This window comes from Dryobates pubescens, chromosome 11, assembly GCF_014839835.1.
Source record: "Dryobates pubescens isolate bDryPub1 chromosome 11, bDryPub1.pri, whole genome shotgun sequence".
Taxonomy (NCBI): domain Eukaryota; kingdom Metazoa; phylum Chordata; class Aves; order Piciformes; family Picidae; genus Dryobates; species Dryobates pubescens.
This window is the reverse complement of record NC_071622.1, coordinates 13,542,539-13,560,212: the sequence shown is the minus strand read 5'-3', so window position 1 is coordinate 13,560,212 and position 17,674 is coordinate 13,542,539. Positions and strand designations below refer to the sequence as shown.

General features: G+C 48.6%; 2 protein-coding genes across 2 annotated transcripts in view; one reads left to right on the top strand and one right to left on the bottom strand.

The window, feature by feature from the left end:
* Nucleotides 1–4,327, top strand: part of COLGALT2 (collagen beta(1-O)galactosyltransferase 2) — a 54,992-nt gene extending 50,665 nt beyond the window's left edge. Inside the window, exons 8-12 of the mRNA XM_009909138.2 lie at nucleotides 644–750; nucleotides 1,691–1,823; nucleotides 2,561–2,688; nucleotides 3,205–3,411; nucleotides 3,877–4,327. Of these exons, the coding sequence (XP_009907440.2) occupies nucleotides 644–750; nucleotides 1,691–1,823; nucleotides 2,561–2,688; nucleotides 3,205–3,411; nucleotides 3,877–4,153 (852 nt within the window). The 3' untranslated portion in view covers nucleotides 4,154–4,327. The remainder of the gene's footprint in view (nucleotides 1–643; nucleotides 751–1,690; nucleotides 1,824–2,560; nucleotides 2,689–3,204; nucleotides 3,412–3,876) is intronic.
* A 4,861-nt stretch (nucleotides 4,328–9,188) lies between these two features.
* The window catches only part of RGL1 (ral guanine nucleotide dissociation stimulator like 1), a 76,634-nt gene continuing 68,148 nt past the window's right edge, over nucleotides 9,189–17,674 (bottom strand). Inside the window, exons 13-18 of the mRNA XM_009909139.2 lie at nucleotides 16,199–16,320; nucleotides 15,056–15,145; nucleotides 12,625–12,766; nucleotides 10,512–10,847; nucleotides 9,495–9,609; nucleotides 9,189–9,372 (exon numbers count right to left, since the gene is read on the bottom strand). Coding sequence (XP_009907441.2) covers nucleotides 9,203–9,372; nucleotides 9,495–9,609; nucleotides 10,512–10,847; nucleotides 12,625–12,766; nucleotides 15,056–15,145; nucleotides 16,199–16,320 — 975 coding nt within the window. The 3' untranslated portion in view covers nucleotides 9,189–9,202. The remainder of the gene's footprint in view (nucleotides 9,373–9,494; nucleotides 9,610–10,511; nucleotides 10,848–12,624; nucleotides 12,767–15,055; nucleotides 15,146–16,198; nucleotides 16,321–17,674) is intronic.

The following is a 17,674-nucleotide window of genomic DNA, read 5'->3' as shown; positions in this document are numbered from 1 at the left end:
TGCACTTGTACTTGGCTGCCTGGGACTGCACAATATCCCTGACATTCTGCAGCCCTTCAATCCTCTGCCCTCCTCTGTCTCCTCAAGGCTTGGATGGAGCCCTGCCTGGGCAGCTCTGTACCTGGTCTTGGTGCTCTGCTCTGGCAGGGGCATCAGTGGATTTTCAGTGCCTGAATTACAGAAATCCTTTCTTTGCTGTGTCCTTGTGCTTGGATGGTGACCCCACCGATAATCCTAAACACAGGCAGTGGTGGCATTGTGGGGAAGCATGTGGGTCAGTGTTCCTCTGGGATTGAGGCTGGAGGTAGCCATGTTACTCTGTGTTTAATAGAGATGAAAGCATCCTTTATCTTTGGAAAGTATAGGCTTGGCTGTGACTGGTCTGCTCTCACCTTTGTTCATCCTTGAACAGGAAGTTTTCCCTCAGAACATTCACAAAAAGTAGCTGTGTAGAGAACAGGCCTCTAAGTGTTCAACTCACAACCAGCCCCAGGTTTTGGACAAGTTCTAAGCAACCTGAAATGAAATCACACCCAAGTATTCTCATCAGATCTGCTTTTCCAGGGAGGCTGCTGGAGAAGAGTGGAGCAGAACTCCCTCCTCTTCTCCACTTCCAAGCCTGGTGTCTTTGTCTTTTACCCAGATCTTCATGATCAACCTGAAGCGCCGGAAAGACAGGCGGGATCGGATGCTGCGGACGCTCTATGAGCAGGAGATTGCAGTCAAGATAGTGGAGGCTGTGGATGGAAAGTGAGTTTCAGCTGGGGTCCCTGGGGCTTGCAGAGTGGTTTGTGTGTAACTGCTTAACACCATCTCCTTGGACTTCCCTTCTGGTGGGCAAGGGTGGGCTGAGGGGAGAGGTGAACACACTTCTCTTTACCTAACAGTGTGTTTGGGACAAGAACCAGAGCAGTGCGGTTTAGACAAGAGGAAAACCAGGCTAAAATCAAACTGACTCTATGGAGGAGTCAGCAGTGAAAGTCTTTGAGAGCAAACATCTCTTGGGAGATCCATCCTGGTGCTACAGAGCTGTGGTGCCACAGTGGTAACCCTGACACAGCCCTTTCCAAGTTAAGACCTGTTCACAGTGAGGAATCAATGCAGAAATTTAGGGTCTGGGTTTGCAGAAAGGTGTCAAGGAGACAGGACACCACATGCCATGTGATGGTCTTCTGACACTTGGCTCCCTATTGAGACCTCTTAGGAAAACCATCTCAGCCAAGCACCCGACAGGTTGACAGCTCTACAAGAAGGGAAGGGACCTTAAAGATCATCCAGTTCCAACCCCCCTGCCATAGGCAGGGATGCCTTCCACTAGACCACATTGCTCAAGGGCTCATCCAGCCTGGCCTTGAACACCTCCAGGGAGGGTGCATTCACAACCTCCCTGAACAACCTTTTCCAGTGTCTCACCACCCTCACTGTAAAGAATTTCTTCCTAATCTCCAGTCTAAATGTGCCCTCTTCTAGCTTCAATCCATTTCCTCTCATTCTGGCACTGCAAGTCCTTATAAAAAGTCTCTTCCCAGCTCTTTTGTTTTGGCCTCTTCAGGTACTGGAGCTAAACAAATGGAGGAATTGCTCAAGATATGGCTTTTCTCTGGGCATCAGCATAATTTCCCTGTTGTGTCTGTGTCTGACTTGAATTTACTTTGGAACAAAATGGTGACAGATACTCTTTGTTTCTCAGAACACTAAACACAAGCCAGCTCAAGGCTCTCAGCATCGATATGCTCCCAGGCTACCAGGACCCCTACTCCTCTAGGCCACTAACCAGGGGAGAGATTGGCTGCTTCCTTAGTCACTATTACATCTGGAAGGAGGTAAGGAATGAGTTGGGTGATCTGGGGTTCCTGCAGTGCCATGGGCAGAAGGTTTGCAGCCAGTGCTGGGGCAGAGCATCCCATACAATGCAGGAGTCTAGGATGGATGGATGCCTTACTTTGTAGGGGATCACACACGGGAGTTTTCTTGAGCTTTCTTATCTCTGCTTTCCATTCACTAACAGTTGTGAGTGATTTTCACAATCACAGAATGCATTGGGTTGGAAGGGACCCTCAGAGGTCATCTTGTCCAACCCACCTGCCGTGAGCAGAGACTTCTCCCAACTAGATCAGGTTGCCCAGGGGCTCAAGTCCTTTGTACATACCTTTGTATGTATGTTCTCCAGGTCATCAGGGCCAGACTTTGGATTGTCTTCCTCCCCAGACTCCAGGAACACTCTCTTCCAGCAAAGAGGCTTTTCTGAACAGCAGCTTTGGTGTCAAAAGCTGCTGAACCTTCCTCTGAGGACATGGTTGCCGTGGTTGTGCTAGATGGTGGCTCATGGGTTCGAGGTGGTGCCACATCAGATGGGAGGCTTTTGTAGGTTGCAGATGCCCAGCCACAGGACATTTTTGGGCCTATTCTCATTGGCTTTTGTAGTCTCTCCCAGCTGCACTGTAAATCTGAGAGCTGTTCTCTGCCCTCCCTTCATGGTCTAGGAGGCAGTGCCAGGTCAGGATATGACCCCCAACCATTCCAGGGCTACTGTGATCAGTTCTGACCCCTCTTGTTTCAGGTGGTGAACAGAGAACTGGAGAAGACACTTGTTATTGAGGACGACGTGCGCTTCGAGCACCAGTTTAAAAGGAAGCTCATGAAGCTGATGGATGATATTGAACAAGCCCAGCTAGACTGGGAGCTTATGTAAGTAACTGGCCCTCAGCCATCAGGGAACTCCTGTGCACGTAGGGGAGGTCAGCAGCACCTGCTGTGTCATGATAGAGGTGCAGGTTAATGTTGGAGTGCAGGGGATAGTGGCAGAGACTTCTTGGTGGCTCTTCCCATTGAGAGGGATCTGCCTGCTGGGGCAGGCTGATGCTGGAATGTCCATTGTGTACCATTCCTGCCCTTTGTGTGTGCTGTTGGCTGATGTCAGCAGTAGCTGTTCAAATGCTGCTGTGACAGACCACCTGACACACTCAGTCCTGAGGCTTGGACCATGTTATCTTAGCTCCCTTATGAAGTCTTTCAGAGCTGTATCACTCATGGGGTTAAGACCTGAATGTCTGGGAGTGGCAAAGGATAGAAATCTGTGAGCCTGGTCAAGAATTACTTCTTGAATTAACCCTTTGCAAGGGCATTGGCAGGAACAGTTTGTGTGGTTCTAACTGCTGCAGATTCACTTTGGTTCCAACCTCCTTGCTCTTTTCACCCTTTAAGCTACATTGGCCGGAAAAGGATGCAGGTGCAGGAGCCTGAGAAAGCTGTTCCCAATGTCATGAACCTGGTGGAAGCTGATTACTCCTACTGGACCCTGGGCTATGCCATCTCTTTCCAAGGGGCTCAGAAACTCATCAGAGCTGAGCCTTTCAGCAAGATGTTGCCTGTAGATGAATTTCTGCCAGTCATGTACAACAAGCACCCTGTGTAAGTAGGTTGCCTTTGTTGCTCAAGTTGGCCTGAGCTGGGTCTTGCTGAGTGATCTTAAGGCAGATCATGTTGGTGTGTCTCACTTCTGTAGGCTGGCTGGTGGAGGACAGGGCTTGTGCTGCTCCTCAGTGCTTTTTTTGTTGTCTGCAGCAGAGCTCCTGACACAGATCAGAGAAGGTGGCAGATCTGCTGCAGAGGAATTATGGTCCCTGCCTGGCGCAGGGCTTGTTTGCTTTGGTTGGTTTGTTTAGTTCCAGAGCTGATTCTGAGACACTTGGCTCTCTGGTAAGAGGCTTTGGTTGTATAGGTTGTGTGTGGTTGTAAGGCTGTATAGAGTCAGACTCCACCCCAGCAACAACCTGAGACCTGTTTGCTCAGTGGATTGGCTTCTGTCTTACAGCTATAAGCAGTGGCACTGGTGAACCCTCACTCTGTTACTGGTGACTCTTTTCTCCTCTTTAGAACGAAGTACATGGAGTACTACGAGTCCAGAGACTTGAAAGCCTTTTCAGCAGAACCCCTGCTTGTTTACCCCACCCACTACACAGGGCAGCCAGGCTACCTCAGTGACACAGAGACCTCTACCATCTGGGACAACGAGACCGTGTCAACAGACTGGGACAGAACACACTCCTGGAAGTCCCGGCAGCAGGGCAAGATCCACAGCGACGCCCAGAACAAGGATGCTCTGCCTTCCCAGTCATCCCTCAACACACCATCCTCCAGGGATGAGCTATGACTGCCTGCTTCCCCAGGACTCTGCTGACAGATGAACCTGCCTCACACTTTAGCTTTTCACCCTTGAAAGTTGTAGAGCAGCTCTTCATGTGGTCTCCTTCCCACTGCTTCAAACGGCAAAGTGCTGCGGTTGGACCTGGCAATGAACTGAGCCCTGTAGGACGGGGTGGGAGATGGAGGAAAAAGGACAAGTGCTGCAGACTGGCAGAAAAAAGGCAGAGATCTGAACAGAGAGAGATCTAAACAAAAGCCCTCACAAGCTTTTGTGACAAGCCAGCCTTGAATGACGTCTTTCTACAGTTGCTGCTGTAGAATACTGTATTTATAAAGATTAATATATAGAGGTGTACAAGTGTTAATACCTTCCTGGGTAGCTGTAACTGGGCTGCTAGCTGTTGCTCCTTGTAGGTTTGTAGGCTTCTGTAACCCTATTCACAGGGTACAACTGAGATTGGGTCACTTGGCTTTATTTTTCAATGGGATCCCTGTCAGAATCAGGATGTTTCCAAAGCTCTTCCATGCACTGGAGCAGTGCTCCTCTACTGTGTCTTCTCCCTCATCATGCTTCTATAGTTTCCCTCCACAGATTTCAAAGCTTTCTAGATCCCACCTAAACAGGGCTCCCAGTCCAGAACTGATGTCTTGGTATGGCTAAAGTCTTGGAAGCTGGCAGAGAAAGTGGAGTCTGCTGGGTTTGTTCATCTCTGCGCTGCCTGAAGGGAACGCAGGCAGAGTTAGTCTGTGTCACGTCCCTGCTTCACCCCCTGCCTCAACCTACTCCTTGAAGAAAACAAAGCCTGACAGCCTGTTTGCAGGCCTGTTCAATTAGGCCATAAACCCAAGTGCAGGACTTCTAGGAACTTCAACTCTAAAAGATTTGGTTATGAACTGCTTGACACTCTCCTTGTCAGAACAAAACAACCCACAGCAGTGTTAACTGCAGTTAACCTTGTCAGCTGTGCTGTTCTTGACAGCCTTGATAGAAAAGTGCATTACAGGACAGAAAGGCAACTTGCCTGGATATTTTTTTCATGTGAGGAACAAATTTCTCTCTCTTTTTTATTTTTTTTTAAATTTTTATTATTATTTTGGGATGAGTTCTGGTGTACTTGCATCTGGATAATAGGCCAGCACTGTATGGGGTTTATTTTGCTCTTGAAAAACTTTTCTAAGAGGCCAGGTGATCATGGACCACACTGCTTAGGGTGGCTAGCACAGACCTCAAGCTACAGTCTGCTGGTGGTAGAGGAGGCTGTCCTCCTGGACCTGCAGTCTGGAGCCTCACCTGCTGGCAGGTCTGTGTGACTCAGTAAGTGTGGCTGGGTTTGTTTTTGTCAGAATTTTGTTGTCTGTCTTTCATAATTACTGACCAAAGTTGTGCTTTCTGCTGAAGAAGCCCTGTTACTACCTGTCAGCTGGTCTGATAATACATAGAACCTGGTGCAAGCTCTGCAGCTGTGTGTGTTCTTCATTGGGTGGCAGTAGCCCTGCCTGGGGAAGGGCAACTGTAAGAGTCTCAGCTCTGTCAGTCTTCCATGGAGTCACTGGCTTTATGTGCCTGTTATACTGCTACTGCCTGGAAGCATCTCTTTCTGCTGTCCAGGCTCAGCAGGTGGCCTGTGCAACATGGTATGGGGAACAGGCCACCAGGCACAACCTGGGTCATTCCTCTCTGACAAGCCCTCTCTTTCCTCCTCAGGTTTCACTGTACAAGGGGCAAGTCTGAGCTGGTTGAAGTATTGCTGAGCATGATCGTCTGAGAGATGTTGGTAAGAAGCTTGGTGTGGCCTTCAGGAGCACATCTGTGAACTGGTGAGCACCCAGCATATTGCCAGGTGTCACTGGGTTGTGAGAACTTGTGTTACCAAGTCATTCTGTCATGTAAATGTTTCCCTTGGGCTTGAGTCTGATTTTGCAGCACAGCTGTTTCTGTGGGCCTTTGGTAATGCTGTCTGAGGGCTGGGTAGCTGCTGGAGCTGTGGTGGAAAGGGGGAACCAGAGGAGCAGTGTCTCAGCTTGGCGTGGCACCCAGACAGGTTTCCAGTCCCACAACTGTGCATCTGAACAGCAGGGATGAGGCAGCACTGGGTGGGTGAGTTCCTCTGGCCTGGTGTGGTTTCTCAGATCTAACATTGTGGCTGCTTCTCCACCTTAAAATCTTGTTGATGTTCACATACCTCACCACTGCCTGAGTGAAAGGCCCATCGCTGCAGCTGCAAGAGGGACCTCTTTCCCCCAGCCAAGGGAGTAACTCACCTGTGTCAGGAAAGCTCTGGCTGAGCCAAATGATATTGTCAGAGGAATTGGGTTGGATGCTGGGGGAGGCTTTTTTGATTATATTTATTAAGCTTTTCAGTACTTATAGATCAGGAAGACTCTTTATCACAGACATTTTAGCAGGGCCTGTTGTGACAGGACAAGGGCTGGCTTTAAACAAAAATAAGGAAGTTCAGATTAGATAGAAGTTTTTGACACAGAGTGGTGAGATACTGGTCCAGGTTACCCAGAGAGGTGGTAGATGTCCCATCCCTGGAACCATGCCACGTGAGGTTGTCTGGGGCTCTGTGCAACCTGCTCTAGTTGCAGAGGTCCCTGCTGACTCAATCTAGCAGTGGCAGCAGCTCATTGTAAGCTGTGCATGGTCCAGCTGCATGCTGCAGGAGTGCAGTGGGCTTCTGAGAGCTAAAGAGAAACATCAGCAAAGCAAAAGTCACCCCACTATATACTCAGGCATCAACCTGACCTGGGATGCTGCATCTACCACCTCTCTGGGCCCCCTGGGCCAGTGCCTCACCACCCTCACTGGGTAGTGCTGGTGAGAGGCTGCTTTTCTTTTCCAGCCCCACTTCTGAAGAAAGAAGCATCTGTCCTCATAAACACTTTTAGCCTGCCAAGAAAAGCAGCATGACAGTAACACTGACAGCATCACTGCACATGATGTCGGAGAGTAAAAATGCTGAAGTGTTGCATCTGAACAGGAATACAGGCAAAACATGGTGTCAGGTTCTGTGGGTGGCAGGAAATAGGAGTTGTGGGAGCTGGAACAAGCTGAGCACAGTTTTAAACCAATAAAACTGGGGAGGCTGAAGAAAGGGACTGAGGGAAGTGAAGAAGTGTAAAAAAACCCAACCCAAGGGCCATGCAGTAATCTTCTAAGAACAGCTTCACACCAGACAAACACTGATGGAAAAAGGTTTATAGAACAAGTATATAAAGATTACAAGTAAGCAATTAAGAACATTCCCCTTAACACAGACATATACCCTCCGAGTGAGCAATGTTCCACTTAACAACAGGCACTGGACAGGTATCAATGCGTGCTTACACTGAAAGAAAGAGAAGGCTGTCACCTCTCGGGAATCTTGCCTTAAGGCTAAGGCTCAGTTACAAATTCACCATCTTCACCCTCTCACAGACACCAAGATGGGAGTTCTTGAAGTGTTCAGATTAGGACCTGCATGGTACTGCTGTAAAGATGATCTTCAGGTAGTGTAAAAGGCAGTGCAGCCCAGCACTGGCTCCAGTGTCAGGCTGTCACTGATGGGCAGTGTAAGCTGTGTCCAGTTCTGAGAATTAGTGCTACACAACTCAGGGGAGAGAAAGTTTTGGGGCTTATTTTAGCTAACCCTCTAGTGTCTATTCTTTCAAATAACCCAATGCATCTTATTTTAGCTAATACCAAGGTCTCTTCTTTTAATTAAATCCTAACATTTCTTAGTTTAATTAATCCTACTATCTTCCAAAGGCAGCCAGTTCAGTAAGGGCTGCTTACAATCCAATGTCTCATTTATGGCTTTTAAAAACACGTCCTGTAACTGTCCTGTCCAGTGACGTCTGTGTTGAGGGAAAAGAGACTCCATCCATCTGTTCTTGATAGTTTCTCAGAGAAGAGAGTATTGAATTGTTTCTTCCAGCTGGATTCTTCATTCCAGCTGAAAGATGTACCATGTCAGGAACTGATTTAGGTAAAGAGCAAGAGAAGTGCCTGTAGATTGTGTATATAAAACCTCTCTGGTGGGGGTGGGGTGGGGGTAGTGACAGGTCAAACCTGACACTCTCTCTCTGCTCAATACACACTTCTAAAACAAAAGGTGATCAAGTTGCCCTTCAGGAATGAAGATGTGATTTAAAAGTTCTGCTCTCCAAGTTATTGCACGTTACAAAGAGGAACATCAGTCATTTCAGAGGAACATCAGTCATTGTGGAGCACATACAAAAGGCACTGGTTTCTGTTCAGGGGTTAGCAAAGGAAAAGGCAAACCACCTTGCAGTGGCAGTTAGGCAAGACCTAAATCCACAGGCGTGGTGTTTGCCTCGTCCTTGAGCAAACCATGACATTCATCCAAAAGCAAGCGCAGTCCATTCTGTGAAAGTTCTTTGGAGAAAGAATAAATCCAAAACAGGGTCAGTGTTCTGGTGTGGAACAAGTGCAAAAAGAAGTTTGCCAGCTGTGTTGAACACAGTGCACAGACTCACAGGTCCTTCAGCGACGAGGCCGTACCCATCCTGCCTCTTTTGTGACTGCAAACGCCTCCTGGAGGCAAAAGCTGCTGGTGGCCCTCGGCTCACCCACACCTCCTGCAAACCCGTGCTCCTTGGGTCAAGCGGAATGGGATTGAGACTTTTCTTCTCCAGTTATATAAAAATAAATTTAGACATTCTTCTTCTGTGTAATACTGGCACAAAGGCAAAGGTTTTCTCACAAAAATAGTTGGCTTGTGTGGCGTTTAAGACAAAAGTCTCAGTCCTGATGTGCAAAAAAAACCCGACAAACAAACAGCTACACCAAAAACACAGTCCCAGCCTGTACTCTCCTGTAGAGCCAGGACTTGTTCATTCAGAGCTGGCTACAAGGCAGGAGAGGCTCTTGCTGTAGTTCTACCCAATGTTCACGTGGCATTTCAGCCTCAACTATTTACAGAGTGGAATGCATTCATCTGCTGTAATACTGCATGGTAGTGAAGGTGGAGTTCTTGCAGCCAAGAGTTAATTTAAATTAGTTTCCATTTAATTTTCTTTCTTCTTCCTTTTTTTTTTCCACTGGTGAGTCCTACAGATTCCATGATGCCCTTGTGGCTTTCATGTGGAGTCGCAGGTTGGAGAGCCCCTTCCTTTTCTCCTGGCCAGAGACTGGTGGCTTTTTACGAAGAACAAAGTTGTAACTTAGAGCCTGGCTGTTCATGGCATAGAACACGTTCCCCTTCGCTGGCATCGCGAGCTCTGCAACAAGAGAGGCCACAGCAGGCTTTAGAAGGAAAGCCAGGAGAGCATTCCCATTTTTCCTACAGGACCCTTGAAGTACTTGAAAGGCAGCCACCAGATCTCTCGAGCTGCTTCCCTACCTTTGTCCTCAGAGATGATCTGGACGAGCTCATAATTCTCAGGTGCCTCAGCCTCCAGGTTATGTTTGCACATTGCTTTCTGCACGACCGCCTGAGTTTTCTCTTGGTTTGTTATCTGCAAAGAGAGAGTTGCACTCAAAAGGAGGCTTTGCCTTGCCAGAAGTCACAGGTGTCAGGCCCTGGGGAACAGCTCTTTGCAATTTCAGCCTCATCATTTCAAGAAGGGCAAAGGTAGAGTCCTGCATCTGGGGAGGAACAATGCTCTGCACCTGTGCAAGTGAGGTCTGTGGAGAAGGACCAGGGAGTGCTAGTGGACAAGGTCAGTGTGAGTTGGCAACAAAGGCCAGTGATCTCCTGGGGTGCATTAAGAAGAGTGTGGCCAGCAGCAGAGTGGGGGAGGTTCTCCTCCTCCTCACTTAGCCCTGGTGAAGCCACAGCTGCAATACTGTGTCTAGTTGAGGCACCAGTTCAAAAGAAAAAGGAAACTACTGGAGAGTGCAACAGAGAGCTACAAAGGTGCTAAGGGGCCAGGAGCATCTCTGTGAAGACCAATGGCTGAAAGCCCTGGGGCTGTTTAGCCTGGAGAAGAGCAGCCTGAGAGGGGATCTGATCAATAGCTAAGGGCAGGGAGCAAGAGGATGGAGCCAGACTCTTTTCAGTGGTGCCCAGGGACAGGACAAGAAGCAAAAGGTACAAATGGGGACCCAGGTGGTTCCATCTGAACCAGAGGGAAACTTTGCTGTGAGGATGCTGGAGCCCTGGAGCAGGCTGCCCAGAGAGGGTGTAGACTCTCCTTCTCTGCAGAGATTCCAAACCCATCTGGACATTGTGATCCCGGGCAACCTGATCAACCTCTCCTTCATCCCATGCTGCGCCTGCTTTGCATTGTGGCATTTGTCACTTTGCCAGGCTTGGTGGGCTGGCCCAGTGTTCTCACAACTGAAAGCACCATTTTAAGGCAGCCAAGCTGACATCAGCACCAGCACAAAAACAATTGTGCTGTTGCACACCACTCACCAGGATGCTCTTGTACATATTTCCATTGCCCTCTTCTACGCTGACCCTGATAATGCAGCTGTCTTCTCCTTGATGGTTGTAAAGAGGGGCTTTCGGCGTACTTCTTTTCACAGGGACAGGGCTCTTTTCTTCGGGATGTGGAGAGGAACTGAAGGGGTCGCCGGAGGGGCAAGGGTCGCCGGAGGGGGAGGGGTCGCCGGAAGGGGAGGGGTCGCAGGAGGCAGAGGGATGGTAGGAGGGGGAGAGATCGCAGGAGAGGGAGGGGTCGCAGGAGTGGGAGGGGTCGCAGGAGTGGGAGGGGTCGCAGGAGTCCGTGGGGCCAGAAGATTCAACAAGCTACACAACAGAAAGAAAAGCACTGTGAGCCACTGTGCAAGTCTGTCCTGGGGAAGAAGCTGGGAAAGCAAAAGGCACATACAAAACCTCAGGCACCTGCACTCTCTCCAGCAGCCTGGCCTTGGTATTCCCTGTCTCCAAAAAAAGTGTCCTTCCCTTGATTAATTTCACCATTGTAATGGAAACCTATTTCCAGTTGGGTGTGCTGGACTTGCTCGCTCTTTCCTCTTTAGTAAGAGAAGACCAGGAGGTGGCAGCAGATAGTACAGAATCAGCTTGTGGGCAACCAGCCCAGGAATCGCTGCTCCTGGTCCGGGCCAGAGCCTTTACACGAGTGAAAAACACATGGCTCCTTGTCTGCCACTTCTCTTTGAATGTTCTTTAGAATCACAGAAGCCTTTTGGTTGAAAGAGACCTTTAAGATCACCGAGTCCAACCGTTAACCCAGCACTGCCAGATCAGCACTAAACCATGTCCCTCAGCACCACATCTACACAGCTCTCCATCTACACACCCCTCCAAGGATGGGGACTCTACCACTGCCCTGGGCAGCCTGTTCCAGGGCTTGACAACCCTTTTGGGGAAGAAATTGTTCCTCTTGTCCAACCTAAACCTCTCCAAGTTCGAAAGAGAAGAGTCTGCAGGCAAGACATCACTGTGGAACCCCTGCCAAATGCCTTCTGCTGGTGTCCTGCCCATGCAGTTCATCTCTCTGTAAGGTAACAGCAGATGCCTGGCCCACCAAGTGAACACTTGCTGTGGGATGTCCCAGCTGCTAGTGTATAAGGCTTTGCCTTCTTGGCAAGACCACAGATTTCCTGGCACGCTGGTTCAGTGGCCTTGTCTAGGCCACTGGCTGCATGTGCTGGTGCTCAGGAGGGGGTACAACAGCACCATGCCTCGACTTCCCCAGAGGAATTCAACCAAACAAGGGAGCTCATAGGAGGTCAAATCTGCAGGGCTGGTGAGCTCTGACCACCACTTGGTCAAGTGCAGCTGTGCTGCCTTCTCCAGGTGCATTAGAAACAGCTCCACATGTGCTTTCCCACCCAGGAAACACCTTTGCCAGAGAGCAGGCACAGCTTTGCTGCAGCTGGGCTCTCCGTGGTGAGCACACATCTGCTCAAGTGAGACTTCCTTCTCCAGCTACAGCCGACTGAGCATGAGGGACACAGCAGCAGGCTGCCAACAGCAGAGTAACTCATTGAACCTGAGGTATTCAAGGAGGAAATGACCAGATGTTGATTTTACTCCTCTTCAGCTGACTCAGTCCTCCTGTTTCATTTACTTTTGCTTGCAGGGACTCAGAAATCCTCTCGTCCCTGTGCTGCCGTGTGCCGTGAGTGAGCACAATGCTTGGGTTCCTCACCCCACTTTCCAAAGGCTCAAAGGCCACTAGCCTGCCTCTTTCCTCTCAACAAGCACTATGAGGGGCTGAAAGAAAAACTAACCTCGTGCTTCTCCAGAGCCTCACGTAAACCAAAACCACCGCCACGCACCACAAAACCCGGTGTCAGGGAAGGAGCACTTCCGTCTGCCTTGTGCCTCACCAACAGAGAAAGGGTTATGCAAAAATCCTGACTGGATTGCTTCCATTTTCACAAACTAACTTCTAGAGCCTCTCCATTTTACTAAAAGCAACAGGCTTGAGCAAGTGTCCAAGGCCCACCTGTGGCATCGACAGTCTCCCACAGGCTTTCTATGCTGGCAACAAAGCCCAGGCCATGGCTCTTTGTGACGCTTCCCAAGAGTGCCCCTGGGAGTGCTGCAGACCTACCTCTTCAGCTTCAGAGTTATTGAGCTCAGACGAGGATATGCTGGCCGAGTCAGTGCTCTCCCCACAGCTCCCACCACGTGTGAAGTTGGGTTTGCCTTTGACAGGCGTGCTGTGGGCGAGCGCCTCGGAGCCCATTAAGAGTCTGGTGTAGAAAAGAAAGCATAAAAGCCACTCAGTGGAAGCAGAACAGATCTGGGCTCAGTAAAGCTGACACTCTGTTCAAAAGCCCTACCTACTGTTTTGCTTTCCTATCTGGAGTGGCCTATTGTTTTCATTTCCTCTGTGTTGTTTATAGGGGTGTTACACACTAATGGGGACAATGCCTTTTGCCCTAGCTACCCACCAGCTGCACGGCCACAGTCAGAGCTGCTGCCCACTAGCAATCCTCTTTGGTCTGAGAATTTTCAGACGTACTTGCTAGGAAATTATTGATCTGATGTGTTTACAAACACAAGGGGCAGCTTTGAGGGATGATGGCAGCTGGATCCTCCTTAGGGACTCCCACACACTGCAGTCACATCCTGGTCCCTGTGACCAAGAGGCAGCTCAAGACCTGCTTGATCACTGTGAGTAAACAAAACAGTGCATGAAAGGCACCAGATGGCCAAACACCACCACAGGTCTTCAGAAGGCAGATTCATTCCTTTGCTCAGTGAAGGTGCCACGGGTACCAGTTTAAGAGGCTGAATGGGGATGTGCACCAGGAGATCACAGAAAGTGTAAATTACAGGCTTGCACTCCTGAGACTCATTTCTAAATGCAGGTCAAGTCAAGGTAAAGGAGTGTCAAAGGAAACAGACTGCTCTGATATATGAAGTAGCGAACCCAGGCCCACTAGATGCTATGTCAGCACACAGGTGATGATCTAGAGCAGTTCAGAGAGGTGTCACTCATGGTTGCCAGGGCAAATTATGCCAGGCTTTTCCACATTATTGATTTCCAAAACACATTCAAGGTGCAGATGGAAAGATTGTTTAGACAAAGACTGCACAGTACAAACAAACTGACTGTGGAGCCATTCTCTAACTCTGCCAAGGCTGCTACTAAACCGTGGCCCTCAGCACCGCATCTCTGCCTCTTTGAAACAACTCCCTGGGGGCCTGTTCCAGTGTTTGAGAACCATTTCAGTCAAGAAGTGTCTTCTAATATCCAACCTAAGCCTCCCCTGGCAGAACTTGAGGCCATTTCCTCTTGTTGTCTTACTTGTTGGTTGAAATAGAAGACCAACCCCCACCTCACTCCAGCCTCCTTTCAAGGGTGTTGTAGAGAGCCAAAAGGTCTCTCCTCAGCCTCCTTTTCTCCAGGCTAAACAACCCCAGTTCCCCAAGATGCTTTTTGTTGCCCTTCTCTGGACCCACTCTAGCACCTCAATGTTCTTTTTGTACTAAGGGCCCCAAACCCGAACACAGTTCTCAAAAGTGTGGCCACAGCAGTGCTGAGTACCAGGGGACAGTCACTGCCCTGGTCTCACTCTCAACATCACTGCCAATTCAGATGGAGTCATCAAAACACTTCCCAGACAGCTGCCTGGATATTTTTTAGGGTATCAGAATTCAAACCTCTAGTTTGAGAACATCTGCTCTTCATTCTGACCCTGATCTGCAGCAGCACTGACATGACAAGAATGGCAGCTGGGTGTTTTGAGGAAATCATGTCTAAGAACTAAGCAGAAAAGGAGGGTTAGGAGCTGACAGTGCTGTTAAATTCCTAATTTCCTCCCTCATCTTCATGCCACTGGGATGTGAGGAGTCCCCTTCATATCTCCTCTTCCATCAGATTCAAATGTCACACCTTTGAGGTGTTTTTACTTCAGTCCTTGATACCTGCTTTCATTCCCTACCTCTCTCCCTGAATTCCTGCTGGTCTATTGCTTCCCATGGCTGCTTAGCTGCCTGCCCCAATCTCCACCCACCTCCTGTTTGAATCTTTGTGGTATTACACTAGACTGGACTGTATTGCCATGATTATTCTTCATCCTTCTCTCACTTGAAGGCAATTAGGTAGATTGCTTCTGTTATCAAGTGCCTTTTTGCTAACCTTAATGTTCATCTTAAAACTCTGCCAGGAATTTTTGCCTGTGTAGAGCGAACTAGACTACTAACAGGCCAGGATTTATCCTCACTTATGTTCTACTGCTGCATTCAGGGAAGTCAGGACACAACAGATACAAAATTTATCCTCCATCACTACATTTGTTCCTTTTCCTGACACCTTAGGAAGGCTCATTTGTTTCTAAGCTCACTAATGACCCTTGTGACTCCTTCTAGCAACAGAAAGGGACAGCTCCAAACAGAAGCACGTATTCCTAGCTGATGGTGTCTCTTGAAAGCCACACAGCAGCCTGGAACCCTGGCCAGGTTTTACAGATGTTTGTCTGCTTTATTCAGGTTGACATTAACACACCACGAGCCCTGTGCCCCATCACACTCACAGGCTGAGCCTCTTCACCACGCTCTTCCGAGGCTTGGGTGGTGTGGTGCTGATGTCAGCAGCTGCTTCAATCTCCCGGGAAAGGCTGAAACTGCGAAAGAGAGGCCACCAGGTTAGGTTTTCTACAGGCAATACTTTCAGTCTTGTCTCTCAAAGTAGCAATATTCATGAAATTCAAGAAACCATCAGTGATTCCCACTTCACAGAAGGTTGCAGCCCCACAAAGAAGAACATAGAATCAGTTGGAAAAGACACTTAAAATCACTGAGTCAAACTGTTCTCTAACTCTACCAAGTCTGGTGGTAACCATGGCCCTCAGCACCACCTCTCTGAATCCTTTGAACACCTCCAGGGATGGGGATTCAACCACCTCCCTGGGGAGCCTGTTCCAGTGTTTGAGAACCCTTTCAGTGAAGCAGTTTCTTCTAATATGCAACCTAAACCTCATCTGCTGCAACCCGAGACCATTTCCTCTCATCCCACCACTATAGCTCTTTTACATTTTACCATGCTGAAGGAGATGTTTCACTTTCTCATAATGGTTTTAAAAAACAGTGCTTTCTTGGATCAAGAAAATCAAGCAAATACTTCATGTGAATCTTGGACAAGCTAACTGCTTTTTCACTACTAGTCAATACAATGCAATACAGATCTGGTTACATCAGTGCAGCAGAGTAGTAGTCAAAACCTAGTACAACACTGTCAGTAAATGGTCTTGGGAGGATCTAGTAGCACAGAGCTCAGCCAGGATGTAAAAACCACCCCAAACACCCTGGAGACATTGATCTGGTGAGCACTCTGTGTTGCCTTGGCTACCTGCTGCCCACATCCACCAGCCAAACATTCAGTGACTGCATCTTCATCTCCCTTAGGAGTGACTTCTGAGGCTGTGTCTGCACATACGGACAGCCCAGACACAACAGACTATCTCATTTCAAAGTCAAAAGCCTGATATCCAGTCGCAAAACTAAGCGCTCAACAGGTTTTCTCCAGCTGTTTAGCAGGAGGCAGATGTATTTCCACTCCCCCTGAGCAGCAATACACACAAGTCCCTGTAAGAGGATAGCCAAGGGCTGACCTAACGTGCCTGTGGGTGGGAGCAGGGTAGGAAGAGCCTGCTTTGCCAGCTGGACTAAGAACGCACCTCTCCTCCTCAGTTAAACGCTCCTGTCTCCGGAACCACTGGATGAACTTTTGGTTTGGTGTCAAGCAATAGCTGTTGCATGCGGATTGCAGCAGCTTAATTTGGGCAATGACTTCAAATTCCTAAAAGAAAACAAATAAGCAAACAGGAATTCTAGTTAGAAAACAAGATAAAGGCAAACTCACTCATTTGTATACTAAACATATGCCCCAAGAGACCCAGGACAAACTCGGTCTGACCTGCAGTTCAGTTTCAGTCGAGTGTCTACTTCAAGAACCAGTTTGTCAGACAATGACACGTGGCTTTTTTGCCCAGCACTCGTTGTGTGCACTGAGATGTGAGCATTTTACCAGGCACACACAAATTAGAAGACAAACACAAGGAAACCTGCTTCATCACAGAGCTTGTCCCAAGGACTGCCTAAAGTGTAATGTCAGTGCAAACCCACTGAAAGCAGCACTGCTGGTTGTTCCTCCAGGAATAAGGATAGCAAAGGGTTATAAGTAAGTTCTTAAGCTCCTCAGTTGACCCTACCCATTCTCCACTGTGCTGGACAGGCCAGTTCTGAGAGAAAAATCCTGCTCTGTTCTTAAGTGGTTCTCAGGCAGCAAGCAAAAGTAAAAATCTGGGGGGGTGCCAGCCACAAAAGCAGTCTGGTCCTCCCTGGCTTTGCACATTGTGCACTCATGCTTGTACCAGAGGAAAATAAACTGCTGCCCCAGCTATGGGTGACTAGAACACTAAAATAATTACAAGTCCCTTAAAAGCAGGTTATTGACTCAGGAATGGAACCAATCCTTGGCTTGACAGCTTTGGTGCTGGTTTGTACAAAGCTGGGCTGATGGCCATGGAGAAGCTCCTGTATGGCATTAATGATATCCTGAGTCATGCAGTCAGACATGCAAGGCTAGAGCAAGCAGTGGTTGGTTTGTAGAGCTGGGGACAGCTAAGGGAAGGAAATAGCTCTGTCACAGCCAAATCCAAGTCTGCTTTCAGACCCCAGAAGGGAGATTTGGCATGACTTCACTTGGACAGATGTCACCCTAGTACCTTTACTCCTACACAGCATTACTTATCTCTGACCAACAAGGCTCAGGCTGAAAGGGAAGACTGAGAGCATTGATTTCTCAAGTCCTGTGTACCTAGTTTGTTCTCTGCAGCCTTTTACCTACAAATTGTTTACTGCAGCAGAGGAACAAACGAACTGTATCTCCTGGGAAGTAAAGGTCTCATGCTGCCAGGTCTGATTCAACACACAGGACACACATGTCATGTGTTCCCATGGACACCAAAAGGAAGGAATGAGCATGCCTCAGAGGTAAAGCCACTCAGTGGCCCACAGCTCCTCTTCCCCTGCTGCACACATCTGAAGTAGGCTTTCTTGCTGTGCCACCTCTCGATGTTTGGCAGAGCCTCACAGCATTTCAGAGATCTAGTTTTCCCTCACAAACTTGCACTAAAATGAATGGGTTTGTA